This window comes from Salvia miltiorrhiza, chromosome 4 (genome assembly GCF_028751815.1).
Source record: "Salvia miltiorrhiza cultivar Shanhuang (shh) chromosome 4, IMPLAD_Smil_shh, whole genome shotgun sequence".
In the NCBI taxonomy this organism is placed as follows: domain Eukaryota; kingdom Viridiplantae; phylum Streptophyta; class Magnoliopsida; order Lamiales; family Lamiaceae; genus Salvia; species Salvia miltiorrhiza.
Window position 1 is genome coordinate 52239344 of NC_080390.1, and position 14563 is coordinate 52253906.

General features: G+C 28.8%; 1 protein-coding gene across 2 annotated transcripts; it reads left to right on the top strand.

The window, feature by feature from the left end:
* Positions 1–1044: 1044 nt before the first annotated feature.
* On the top strand, positions 1045–2801 carry LOC131020463 (protein WVD2-like 4). 2 transcript variants are annotated; one of them, XM_057949278.1, is made up of 7 exons: positions 1045–1225; positions 1301–1797; positions 1873–1914; positions 1989–2043; positions 2135–2206; positions 2306–2413; positions 2486–2801. In XM_057949278.1, the coding sequence occupies exons 2-7, from the start codon at positions 1376–1378 to the stop codon at positions 2666–2668; spliced, it is 882 nt and encodes a 293-aa protein (XP_057805261.1). In that variant the 5' UTR covers positions 1045–1225; positions 1301–1375; the 3' UTR covers positions 2669–2801. The 2 variants fall into 2 exon arrangements, with proteins under 2 accessions (XP_057805261.1, XP_057805262.1); XM_057949279.1 differs by having other exon boundaries at positions 1045–1797.
* The last annotated feature ends 11762 nt before the right edge of the window (positions 2802–14563 follow it).

Sequence of the window (14563 nt, forward strand, 5' to 3'; positions counted from 1 at the left end):
TTTTTCTAATTATATATACGTGGAAATTGTGTAATCTTTCAATAGTCGCTGGCCGTAATAATTAAAAATATTGTCTATGCGTGCTCCACACACATCTGGAATATTATCTATATTTTTCTTGTGTATTTTATTTCAACAATGCTCATCAATATTAAAATACGCGTAATTAATGTTGAAACATAAGTAATAAATAGGATAAGGACCAACTCAGGCAATACAAGACTTTAAACATAAGCATCACGTTATATGTAGTTTTTCCATAATACCCCTATTACAAATAGCTAAATTGACATAAACGAGTAGTAATTTAATCTCTCTAATTATAAATTATCGACGCAGGACACGGGGCGTCTAGCAGTGACTCGACAGAGAGTGTTAGGAGTAATCCCGGTTTCCTTCGAGGAATACGTGCAAAGAGATACACTTCTCCGAGATAAGCAGATGCTATGCTCCAACATGATTTGATGGAGCACGTTTGGGCATGTTTCGAACCTCTAGGACCGGAATAGTTATTTTAGGAATTGTTTTTATTTAATTAAGTTTTATGTAATTTTTAGAATTTTAAAATTAATGCAATTTAAATTTGAATTAAATTGTGTTATTTAAATTTGAGCAATTAAATTTAAATAAAAAGCATAAAAATCAAGTAAGCTATCAAGTAACCTCACTGTGACATCATTTACTCAATGTGGTCACCTCCTATCAAATAGACTATCAAGTAAACCCACTGTGGATGCTCTTAATAACTAACTCCACTTCCACTTGTTAGAGTAACTGCATGCTCATTAATTTCCACTTGTTTTCCATAATTTATATTTTTATTAAAATAATTTTAACTATTTACTTACTCTTGTTCCAGTTATATAAACTTTTTTTATGTCCTAAATATATAGGCCGAGTTCTATAAAAAAAATAATATACTATTTTAATTCATTTACTAATATATTCATATTTAATTCTTTAACTAACTCTAATATTAATGAATTGTTTTTTTTTTTTGAGGGAATATTAATGAATTGTTAAAAAATTAAATATGAGTTCTATGAATAGTTAACTGAATGGCAGTTTTGTCCTTATGAAACTACTCTCTCTCTCTCTCTCAAAAACACTGTAACGGTTCCCCGATTCATACAGATGAACCATTCCAATTCTTAAATTTGCCATTTCCGACAACAGAACACAACCTTAGCAGTTCCAAATCCATCCACCAAAAACCGCAAAACAGGTAATAATATTTCCCTCATCTCATCCCTACATGCTTACAATGAAAACATGTTGAAGAAAATCTGTTTCTCCTCAGCTCATCCTTAATTTCAAAGGATAATAGTCTGAATTCGTTGTCCATAAATCTATAAACTCGATCGGTTGTGTGAGAATGGAGGGCGTTGTAGCGGAAGACGACAAGGAAGTGAGGATGGAGAAATGCAGCAGCAACACAGTCGTCACAGACACGAGCCAAGTGATGAGCAGTGAGAGTAGAAAGCGAATTGAGAAAAAGGGCGTCACAAATTCAGAATCATCGAAGATGAAAACGAAGAAGAAGGAAGCAAGAATATCGGAGGTGTTGGGGCGCAGCCTGAGCCAGAGCCTGTCGTTTCCGGGCAGGGGGCGGCAGTCGGACATAATGAAGAGGAGCATAGAGATATATCCGACCGACTCCGATGTTAAGCAGTTCCAGAAGAACAGCTCCAAGGTGGAGTCACGAGTTTCCCAAAGAAGAAGTAATCCCGTCAGCCTCGGGAAGAAGCCCTTCCCCGGATCTCGCCCTCTTTCTGTTTCTGTTTCTGCTTCTGATGCGTACGTAATTAACTTGTTTCTTTGTTTCTGATATGTGTGGTTTGGTTTCTGATGAATTCTGATGACTCACTGCAGATTGGTTGATAAAGAGGACGATGCTCGTTCCACTACTTCATCGTACATTTTTCATCTTTTAAACTCCCATTTACACGTTTTTAGTTAATCAAGTAACGAATCAATGTGTTATGCAGGAATCTAAGGCTATTCTCCTTCAGATCGGAAGAACGCGCCCAGAGACGAAAAGAGGTTCAAATTGATGATTTACTAGATTTTGGATTTGGTTGAGTACTTGAGTAAATGTTGTGTTGTAACACAAATTAAATGTATGGTTGATCAGTTTTTCTCCAAGATAGAACACAAAGTTCAAGCCAAGGAAGTCGAGAAGAATGATATGCAAGCAAAATCCAAGGTGCAGTGCTAGCTCATCATCAAAATTCAATCATATATATATCTTAATTAATTAATTTGCCTATATATATATATAGTTTATGATGATGATGATGATCAGGAAAATCAAGAGGCGGAGATAAAGCAACTGAGGAAGAGCCTGACATTTAGAGCAACCCCAATGCCCAGTTTCTACAAAGAACCTCCTCCAAAAGTGGAACTCAAGAAGGTGGCCTAATAACATCTTTTTTCTCATTAATTGTATAATTAAGTAGTGATTGTTGAATTTTAATTTGTGCAGATACCGACTACACGAGCAAAATCTCCGAAGCTAGGGAGGCAGAAAGGGGGCAGTGGTAGTGAAAGTGGTAGTCCCCGCAGATCAAGTAACGATGCCAAGAGCTCCTTCACTGCAAAGAGCTCGTTGTCGAGGGTGCATACTCAAGAATCCACAATGCCTGCTCAAGTGCAGGTTGAAGGTTGAACCAACCCATTAATTCTCATATATGATCTTCTTTTTTTTCCTCCTCTCGTGGAACTACATTTTGTTGTGAATAGTGTTGTTTGTATGTTGAAGTTTCAGTTATATATATGTGTTGGCTACAGTATTATTTGCATTCTTTAGCACAAGTTATAATTTGATATCTACAGCTTAAACCTACCTCTATATATGCTGATGTATATCCTTAATTAGTTCCAACTTCCATGTTTGCCTTTCTAGCGTCTCTCTCTCTCTCCACACACATGAGCTCATGTTCATAGTCATTGCATGTTTTGTAATGTATGTATTTATTTGTAATAAATGTTTATTTATATTTTATAGTGATGATCATAATTGTTATAGACTCATGGCTTAATTGCTGAGGTTGTCTCCTAATTTCACAAACGTCGAAACATGCTTTCAAAGAGCAATCGTGGGTTTCTCTTAACAAGACTTGCAATTACAAAACATGACACCAAATAAAAACTACTCCCTCCGGTTCTCAAAAAAAAAAAAACTACTCTCTATGTCTCAACTAACTTGATTCGTATTTCCTTTTGAACCGTCACAATTAATTTATGCATTTCCTTATATGGTTATTCACTTTTTTCACTTTCTTATCTACCCTACTTTAAACACTAAATTTATGCATTTCTTAAATCTCGTGTTCAAAATTTTTTTACTCAAATTAATTGGGACGGAGGAAGTATATTACGGAGTATTGTTTTTGCCTAAAAAAAATATATACTATAAAAAGCAACACGAAGGGAAATTACTTGAATAACAAATAGAGAAAATGGGAACTCCAACATTGATTGCATTTACAAATACAGTACTCTTCCAAATAAGATAATTACAAGATAAACTAATTTAAAGTAAAAAAAATTAATATCAAGGAGATGAGCGTCGCCTATCATTTGAGTTATATGAATCTAAAATTATGTGCTTTAACCAGTAATGCATACTTATATTTTATGTTGTTTAAGTATATTTATTTTATAGTAAAATGACATCAATATATATGTTACTAGCTATCACTCTATGCAGTAATAATAATTTTATATTTCATATAATGGATCTAGTTTATCTTTTATGTGACTTTTACTTGTTAAACTTATATGATATGGAGTATCATTTATATATTGAGACTAACCAGAAAATTGTAGAGACTATTAAATTTGTAATGGGCCAAGTATAGCCCAATTGCCAGTTCATAAAAAGTCATGTCGGATTGATCGAAGGATGAAGCATCAAACATTTTTTTTTTCTTCAGATTTTAGGATAAATATATGAAAAAAGTACAATAATAAATATTGCATTCCTTTCTTATTCCATGAACTTACTAATCATAGTAAATGTCGATCTTATACTATTCTTTTAAATCATATTCGATTCCTAATATAATTGCATCCTTAATTTATCGAGCTATAGATTTCCTAGGTTCATTTTATAATTTTTCGGAAACTAAATATACTTTCTAAACTAATCTCACTAGCTACTTTTTTAAAAATTTCAAGAATTAAGCTACATAAGACGAGATTCGATTTTTAGTATGATAAAGAATGTATAATAATAAATAATCAATTTAATTAAGGATACTGAGCTCGTAAGTTTTAATCATTTTCAAACCCATGTAGCCCAATTCTTTTTGTAACCCGTTGTCTTAAACTTGAATTGCATAATTGTAAGGCCCATACAGTTACGAAGAAAATAGAGATGCAAAGAACTTTTCAGGAGGCTATTGGATTGAAAAAATAAAAGTAAGTATTAATGGAATAATTTCAGGAATTGAAAGATGATATTAATTAATGGAATTACATTTCAATGTTTGAAATTTCATGGAATGAATATGATAATGGAATGTCATTTTATATTTATATCTTACAAATTGATAATTTTTTGTATGATAATTTTTTTTTAAGTGTGTGTTTCTAAATTAGATGTAGTAACTAATATTATTAATACTGCAATATAATTAATTAGGTTTACATGTCTACATTGTACTTATATGTGTGTATTATCAATAGTTTAATAAAAAATAACCGAATTTATGCGTGTTACTTAATGATAAAGTTATTAATGTATTGAATTAAAGATCTCAAGTTTAAGTCCATCTCACGCAAACTTTAAAATTATTTGTTTCTCCAAACGAAAATATATATTGAATTTAGATAAATTTTTATCGAATCAAGATCTTAAAGCGCATGAATAACTCGACCCATTTACAATCCTAACCAACCATACGAACGAGAATATACGTAGGTATCGTGATTTCATACGCACAGTCGTCGCACACTATCACATGAAGTAAATATGCTAAAAAGATATTTGAATTTTAATTTCGCTATAATTAATCTAGACCAACCAAAAACCCTACAACATGATGTTCGAAAAAATATCTCATACCGACACATTTCGCATTAATGAAAACGTACAGCTTTGACATTTATGAGTTCTTCGATTGAGATCTAACATTTTTTCTATTATTTTTATCGAGCATACCTTTTATTTTTTTAGCAGCATAAATGGGATATGTGAAAATTAAACGAGGGGTGAGCAAAATATTTGGATCGATTCAGATTGATATCCTTTAAAATCGAAAAAATTTAATATTCAAATTATATTTTGAAATATATAATACTCCATATTTCGAACTTTTTTGAATCTTTTTTTTTTCAAATTTTTGAATAATCTGGTTTGGTTTGAATTCATTTTTGTTCAAAATTTAAATTCTTGAATCAATTTGGATTAAGCAAAAAAGTGAACCGAAACCCAATACTCACCCTTAAATTGAACCATTAATTTCACTCTTTACGCAGAAAAATCACACTTTATCTCAAATTTAAATAACAAGGTTTGGTGGTTCGATACTTTATTCTTTGTACGAGGTAAATTCATATGTGCAATAGTAAGGTTTTTGAAATCGTTATACGAGGTAAAATTCACATGTGGAGTCGGGTTTTAATCTCAATAGAAAATTCGTAGAAAACGTGAAAAATAATCTAAGGAATTGAGTGAATAATTGGATTTAGATTGTAGAGAGAGAACTTTTATTTTCATATGGTGAATAATGAATAATGATGCTAATTCTAATTCTACTTATGAGAGTCCTATTTATAAATTACAAATTAAATCTAATATTAAGGCTTATTGATCAAGGTAATTGGATCCAAGTTTTGTTACAACAGTTACTATTTTCGAATGGATCACCAAAATTGATGTTTTTCGGGGATAAAGCGCTAAAGGTTGTGCATGACTGAAACGCCAAGGTTGTGCGGCGTTGAAGCTCCACGGCTGTAATCGATGAATCACTTGCATTGTGCTAGGTTGAAGTTCCAGGGCTAAGCTGAAGCGCCAGGATCAACTTCGTTGTATTAGGTTTGACTATTTGCTCAGCTCCGTCACATCTTGGTCTCATTGATGATTTCAGCTTGAAACTTCTATTTTAATCTGTAATTATATTTGAGATAATTCACATAGTACTATTTTATTTGTTAGTTTTGATCATAAATCAGCTATTAGGTTATATATATATAATATTAAAAAGAAATGCTCTATTATAGTATTACAGTAGAGTAATCGCACAAATTAATTACTAATCGGGCTTTTTTAAAAAACTAATTACATTAGGGAAAGGTTGGCCACGTGACACGATGAAGAGATTAATTTAATTGTAATTGGGTAGTGAAATTTGGAGAATTATTTTTACCAAATGCTCAATCAAGGAATAAAGTGAATTGAGTGTTGACATTGCAAAGTCCCACTCAACCCACCAACTAATAATTCCATTCCATGTGAAAACAGCTCCCTTTCAGTTCCATAAACTACTAAGCACACCATGTTTTTTTTTTTTTTTTTGATCAGGCAAGAGAAATTTCATTAAAAACCAGGTACAGAAGTATCAAAGAAAGAGAACAAAGTTGGGAAAACTCACAGGAAAAGAAAAGAAACATGAGAAAAATGAGGAGGAACTCCTCTCAAACCAGACACGCAGTAGCAAAGAAGCTTAAACAGGGAAGCGTGCTGCCGAGAACCAACTTCTAAAATCCTGCTCCTGGAACGACCGATTTGAGGCTGCTCTCCAACTCCACAAACTAGACTTAATATCTGCCACAATTCTTTCCATATTCCAACTCCCGTTATTAAAAATGCAGTTATTTCGGGTCTTCCAAATGCTCTAAGCACACCATGTACATTTCTCAAATATATGATTAATTAATTATCACATGGTTAAGTCATAATTACTTTCACCCCACACAAAATTTAACTATCTCGGCGCCAATTTATTATTATTATTATTATTATTATTATTATTATTATTATTATTATTATTATTATTATTATTATTATTATTATTATTATTATTATTATTATTATTATTATTATTGCCATTGGAGGAATATACACGAAAAATTTACAAACCCAAGAGGCCAAACTAAGAAACCAGATAAATGTTATCCCACATCGAGGTTCAATAAGTCCATATCTGGTTTATAAAGTGACTATGTGAATCCAAAAGTTTCAATGGATTGGTGTGTTTCTTTTGCAATATATATGTCTGTTTTCCTGAAACAAAATAGATATAGTCAACATGTGACTTATAAATTGATTTTCCAATATATTTCAACTAGTATTAATATATTCCAATATTTTCTGATTAAAAAGTGATTTTTCATTTTTGTTTCAAACTCGAATAATAATATTCGTTATCTTTTCGAACTCGTTGGAATTTATCAGTATAAATTGTTAAAATAATTTATAATTTGTTATAATAACAATCCAAACATTACAAAGTATATGTCAATGATCAATAATAAAAATAAAAATAAAAAATCCAAACATTACAAAGTATATGTCAATGATCATTAGTAATGTCCTAGTTACTATATTGGGACGTTCCACTAGTAATGTTTTATACATTTTTTAATAAAAAATTAATTATTTAAAATATTATTAATGGTGGCCACTGGCCACATCTCACTTTATAATCCTTAAAAATTGCAAAGAGAACTATTGAAAGCTAACTGTTGAGATTGAGGTAAGACGGAAGTGGTTGAATTTGCTATGAAGTAAATTATCCTTATAAAAAATAAGTAATAATTAAGTTGTATGAAAGGCAAAGAGAGTTGGTTTATTTATTTACTTACTTTGTTTTAGGGGGAGGCAAAGAGGGTTGGTTGAAAGAACTATAGTTGAGACATGCAACCAATAATTGATAATGATATATATAATAATATAATTAGTTAGATATGATGTCTCTCTCCATCTCTAAACTTAGAAAATACATGTGGTGAGACGCAGCATCTTAATATTTTGTGAAAACCTTATTAGCATCTACCACCACTTAGCTGTCTTTTTCAGACATGAGACATTATCAGTTAATATTATTTTAATTCATGCAACAACCACTATTGATTCTGACGAAGGTTCTACAATAGCTTACATTCCACCTTGTGCCTTGCTTGTAAATTGTAATATACCCATTCCACACACTTCATTCGCCCTTTTTCTTTTATATATCCCCCAATTATTTAATATTATACATATATATCCCATATATAATTTCATAGCATTTTGCGGTATGCTTTCCGATTTTCTGCAATTAGCAATTTGAAAAGTCGTGCTCATGAATGGTTGGAAGTGATAATTTTTTAATTGGTTTATCAAATGATTTATTTAGGGGTGAGCATTCGGGCGAGTTGGATTGAAACCGAACCGAAATTGACCAACCTGAATCCAAATCGCTCCAAAATTTTCGAACAAACCAAACCGTTTTACTTGGTGAAACCGAACCAAATCGAACCGTAAATTTTCGGTTCGGTTCAGTTTGGTTTGGCCAAAACTGTTCCATTTTTTTTAATTCAAAAACCTGGTAGCAATATTTAATATTATTAATATTAATTATTAATTATTAATTGTAAAATGTTTACTGTAAAATGTTTATATTAATTATTAATATTATTACCAAAACCGTTTTGAATTGTAAAATGTTTAATATTATTAATATTAATTATTTATAAAATATATAATATATTATAATAATATATTAAAAAGTTCGGGCGGGTTCGGTTTATAAACCAAACCGTTTTTTTCCAAACTGAACCCGAACCGAAAATTGGCGGTTTGAAAATTTTCAAACCAAACCGCACCGTTTTAACTACAAAAACCGAACCAAACCGTCCGGTTTGGTTCGGTTCTGTTCGGTTTGGAAAAAACGGTTCGATTTTTGCTCAACCCTAGATTTATTTGACATTAGTTTTATATGTGGTTGCTGCTTCTTTTGAGATAGTATTTTTTGTAATGAAGATTGTTAAGAGCAATTTGCAAGAATCAAGATTATATGAAAGATGGGTGGATGAATGACAATTTAGTCGCGTGCATTGAAAGTAATGTTTTTTCAACAATTAATAATGAGAAGATCTTGCAATGTTTTCAATCGATGAGTAGACGTCGTCGAAATAAATTATTATTGCTTTCTCAAACAAAAGCAATTAGCTCGCTAAGTATATATTCTTATATTGTTTTGTAATGTATTAATTAGAATTATTTAATGTATAAAAATATTCAACGTTTTTATTACTATACAGTCCCCTGTCAACAATTCTTGGAGGGCAACTACCTATATGCACATATATATATATATATCATTTCATATTATATTTTATGTTTCATGTAAAGTAGGTTAGAATTGAATTTGTGCAGATGGTGGTCAATGTGGTATAAATTTTAGATGTAGTAAAAGTTTGTAGTGATTCAGATTGGATCGTGTTATTAGGAAATATAGAAATTAGGAGTTTGGGATAGTTGGGAGATCATGATCTCAGGCAAATCTAACTTGGGATTTTTTTAATTGATGGATTTTAGTAAATCATAATTAAGTCACAATTCGAGTACAGTTAAGTATAGTGATTGAGGAATTTTGGATAGTGGGTTTGGAGATTTGATTATGAGATCGTGAGCTTCCAGGATCATACTACTTTTTAATTTTCAGTGAAAATTTAATTTAAGTCAAATGCTTTAAAATCATTTGTATTATAGCTAAGGGTGTGTTTAATATTCAGAACTGATAAAATATATTGTATATATAATTGGATATTTTATACTACATTCGTCCCGTTATAAGTGACTTAAAACTTTTCAACACTAGAACTAAGGAGAATGTGTAAATTTATTAAAATTGGTAGAGCCTACACTTTTTTAAGGATTAATATTTTTCATTTATGGAAACAGACTACTTATAATGGGATGATCCAAAATGAAATATATGTCACTTTTAGTGGGATGATTGGAGTATTTATTATTAAAAAATGGGTGATGATATTTGAACACCCGGTGTCCTGAACACTTGCAAAAAATCGATTTTTTTTCCTTTAGCCCAAATGGACCGGTTTTGAAGGATTTTTGTGTTTACTAATTTATCCCTTGTATTATTGAGTTTTTTTTTTCGGTTATATGATTTCCAAAATGCAAGTTTTTTTGCTTCCTAAATTTTCGGTTATATGATTTCCAAAATGGAAGTTTTTTTGTTTCCTAAATTTTCGGTTATTTATTTCCTTATTTTACTGTTTCTTATTTCTGAAATTTATATACACCGTATAATTTGAACTTATATGATTTTTTATTCCGGATTGTTTTTAATTTATTTGCTTAAAAATATTGTTATTTATTTGTTACCAATAATTTAGTGTTTCTTGTTAAAATAATCCTAGATTTTCCAGCTATTATTTTTTTCAAAATTAATTTTTTTTATGAAGATTAAATTATTTATTTTCTTTTGAAAATTATGTTTTATTTATTTGTTTCCACATATTTAGGGATTCTTTTAAAAATAATCATAGATTTGTTTCTATACACATTATTTGTTTCGAAAATTATATTTTTTATTGTTTTACACTAATAATGTAGTAAGATTAATACTTGTAAATAATTGAATAATATTTTTTTGTGTTATTTAAAATTTAAATTATTAAATAAGATTATTAATTAAAAGAGATTTAACGCACGCCAACTGTTTGTTAAATTGTTTGAACGAATTTTGTATAAATAGTTGCATGATTTTTATCATTCTTAAAATGAGATCCTAAAAATGGCGATATTAAGTAAAGTATTCAACGTCATTTGGTGAGGTTCAAAATTGTATTTTAACAATCTTAAGGAATTAAAAAAAAATGATATAGTCCAAACAAAAGAATGAAATTATACTAACCAAAAAACAAATAAAGAGATATCACTCAATGGAAAAAAAAAAAGGTGCAAAATCAAAAGAAAAAAAAATTCACCCCTTTAAGGTGCAAAATAAATGTTTATTTTGCAACAAATAGTTGAATCGATTTTTTGTACATAGTCTTGCGAGCGAATGCATTCATATAAACCATTTCACCTCATTTTATTTTTTATTTCCTCAAAATAACTAATTTAACTTAAAATAATTAATAAATATTTATTTTGTAACGGATAATTGAATCGACTTGTTGTACATAGTCTTCATTTTTAATAAATTGTCCTTCATTATATATATCTTATGTAATTCAACTTAATTTCATTTTTTTATTATCACTCCGATTTAATTACAATATTATCATACATTCACTTCTAGTATGTGTTATTTAGTTTTTCGATCGATGCATCTTTGTATAATTGTTTTTATTTACATTTTTCCCTCGATTTCACTAATTTACTTCAATTATATTATTCAACTTTATTACATTGAGTGTAATTATACGAGTTCATTACTCACACTATAGTAGTTCATTTTTTATTTTAGTTGGTTCATTTTTTTATTATTATATCGCATTTAATACTATATTATAATACATTCAAATAAACAATATATTTTCTTTATTTTTTAATATAACTTCACTAATTAATTTCAACTAATTAATTCAACTTCATTTCACTGAATATAATTATTTCGACTTCATTATTTACACTATAGCAGTTCATTTTCTTATTATCAAATCGACTTCAATACTATATTATAATAAATTGTCTTCAAGTACATGTTATATGGTTCTCCGAGCGATATCCCTGACTATGATTCATTTTTTTTTTAATTTTTTTTTTCACATTCACTAATTTATTCCAATTCATTAATTCAACTCTATTTCATTGAGTATAATTATTTCTTATTATTATATCACTTTTTGTACTATATTATAATTCATTGTATTCAAGTATATGTTATATAGTTTTCCGAGCAAAATCTCTACGTAGGATTGATTATACTTTATTTTTGCTTTCAACTTCACTAATTTATTTCAATTAGATAATTAAACTTGATGAACGCTGAGTTTAATTATTTTGACTTCAATACAATATTATAATGCAGTGTCTTCAAGTATATGTTATATAGTTTTCCGAGTGATATTTCTGCGTATGATTCATTTAATTTTTTTTTCTCTCAATTTCACTAATTTATTTCAATTAATTAATTCAACTCTATTTCATGGAGTATATTTTTTTTTCAACTTCACTAATTCATTATGATATTATACTAAGGCTTATACTAATCCAAATTTTTTTCACAATTGCGCAATTTTATTATTGTACCTCCATAATAAGTTATCACATAATTTCATTGTTTAATATATTTATTCATTTATAATGTATTCTATGAAATTTTATATTTTTTAGGGAAAAACATCTTCAACTGTTTTGACAACATATATATTAATTCATTTATAATATATTCTAGGCATTTTTTTTGTGCCTAACAACTTCAATTGTTTCTCCAACATAAATATTCCTTCATTATATATATCTTATAAAATTCATTTTTTATTACAACTTCACTAATTAATTAAACATTATTTCATAGTTTTACCATAATTACGGCGACATCATTAGTCACACAATAATGGTTCATTTTGTTAACATCATATCGATTATAATACTTTATTATAATATATTCCAATAAAGTATATGTAATATAGTTTTTTCGAGCAAAATCTCATTGCATGATTTAGTTGAAAATTTTCTGTTTCATTACCCACACTATAGTTTTTTTAAATTAAATTTTATTAAAAAGAGAAAGAGAAAAAACGAACCAAGAACCCTTGAGTGCACAAACAACAAACTAAGGGCCGAGCCTCATTAAAACCCTTTTAAGGCAAACCTGGTCGGAAAATCCTTAAAAGGGAAAAAGAGTACTCGTCTAAAAAGGAGCTGTGTGGGAACGGAAGTGAGACAACTTCAGAGATTCCGGCCGAACCATCACCCCTAAGCAGCTCGGTTCCCGAACACATCAAAGCAAACCAACAAAAGAGAACAAGCAAAGAAGAAGCAAAAACACGACCAACCAAAAAGGAACCAAACTGAAAACCAGAAACAGCACGACACCAGCCACAACTAGCGTAACTAAAAGGAAAATCAGCAGACGAAGAAAAACCATGCAAACGGAATTACCCACACTATAGTACGTACTTCATTTTCTTATTATTATATCGCTTTTAATAAAGTATATGTCATATAGTTTTTCGAGCAAAATCTCTACGTATGATTGATTATACTATATTTTTTCTTTCAACTTCACTAATTTATTTCAATTATATAATTAAACTTGATGAACGTTGAGTTTAATTATTTCGACTTCAATAAAATATTATAATGCATTGTCTTAAAGTATATGTTATATAATTTTCCAACCAAAATGACATCGTATTCACAATCACTTTTTTCCGAACTTCACTAATTTATTTTAATTAATTAATTAAAATTTATTTCCTATTGTTATATAGCATTTACTGGATTATTATAATACATTTAGTCCAAGTATATGTTATTTATTTTTTCAATTGATGCCCCCCATCATATGATTCATTTTATTTTATTTTTCTAACGCTTCACTAATGTGGTTGCCACTACTAGATAAGGTGGCAAAGTATAACTCACATATTATTGAGGTCTAAGGTTCAAAATCCACCAAGCACCTTTTTCTTGTATTTCGCTTTTTTTTTTTAAATCATCTTCGAATTTTTTTATTAAATATTTGAAAAAAAATATAAAAATGAAAACAAATCTAGGAATACTTTGAAAGGAATCTCTAAATTACTAGAAACAAATAAAATTAACATATAATTCGCAAAATAAAAAAGAAAAATCGAAAAATAAAATAAATGTCTAAATAAATTTAGGATTATTTTATGAGAATCTCTAAATTAGTGGAATCAAATCAAAGATTATTTATTGGAGAATAAAAATCTCTAAATTAGTGGAAACAAATCAAGAATTATTTTAGGAGAGTATCTAAATTAGTGGAAACAAATCAAAGATTATTTTAGGAGAATATCTAATATCTAAATTAGTAGAAACAAATCAAAGATTATTTTAGGAGAATATCTAAATTAGTGGAAACAAATCTTGAATTATTTTTAGAAGAATATCCAAATTAGTGGAAACAAATAAAAAAAACATAATTTTTGAAAAAATACAAAAATTTCAGAAAAAAATATTTTCGAAACAATAAAAAAATAATATGTGGAAACAAAAAAAAAGAATTTTTTTAAAGAGAATCATAAAATTAGTGAAAACAAATAAATAAAACATAATTTTAGAATATAAATAAATAATTTAATCATCTATAAAAATAAATAATATTAATTTTAAAAAAAAAAGCTGGAAAATATAAGGAAACAAAAAACCGAAAAATTAGAAAACAAAAAAACCATAAATTTCGAAAATCATAAAACAGAAAAAAAAAGAAAAAAAAAGAAAGAAAAAAAAAAAAAAACAAAACAATATATCTAGTAAGGGATAAATTTGTCAATCAATAAATGACTAAAAACCGGCCCATTTGAGCTAGTAGGAAAACCAGCGGTTTTTTTGAGGTGTCATGGCCACCAAGTGTCCAAACGTCATTTCCGTTAAAAAATTTATAACCATATTCCTTTCAATTGGATA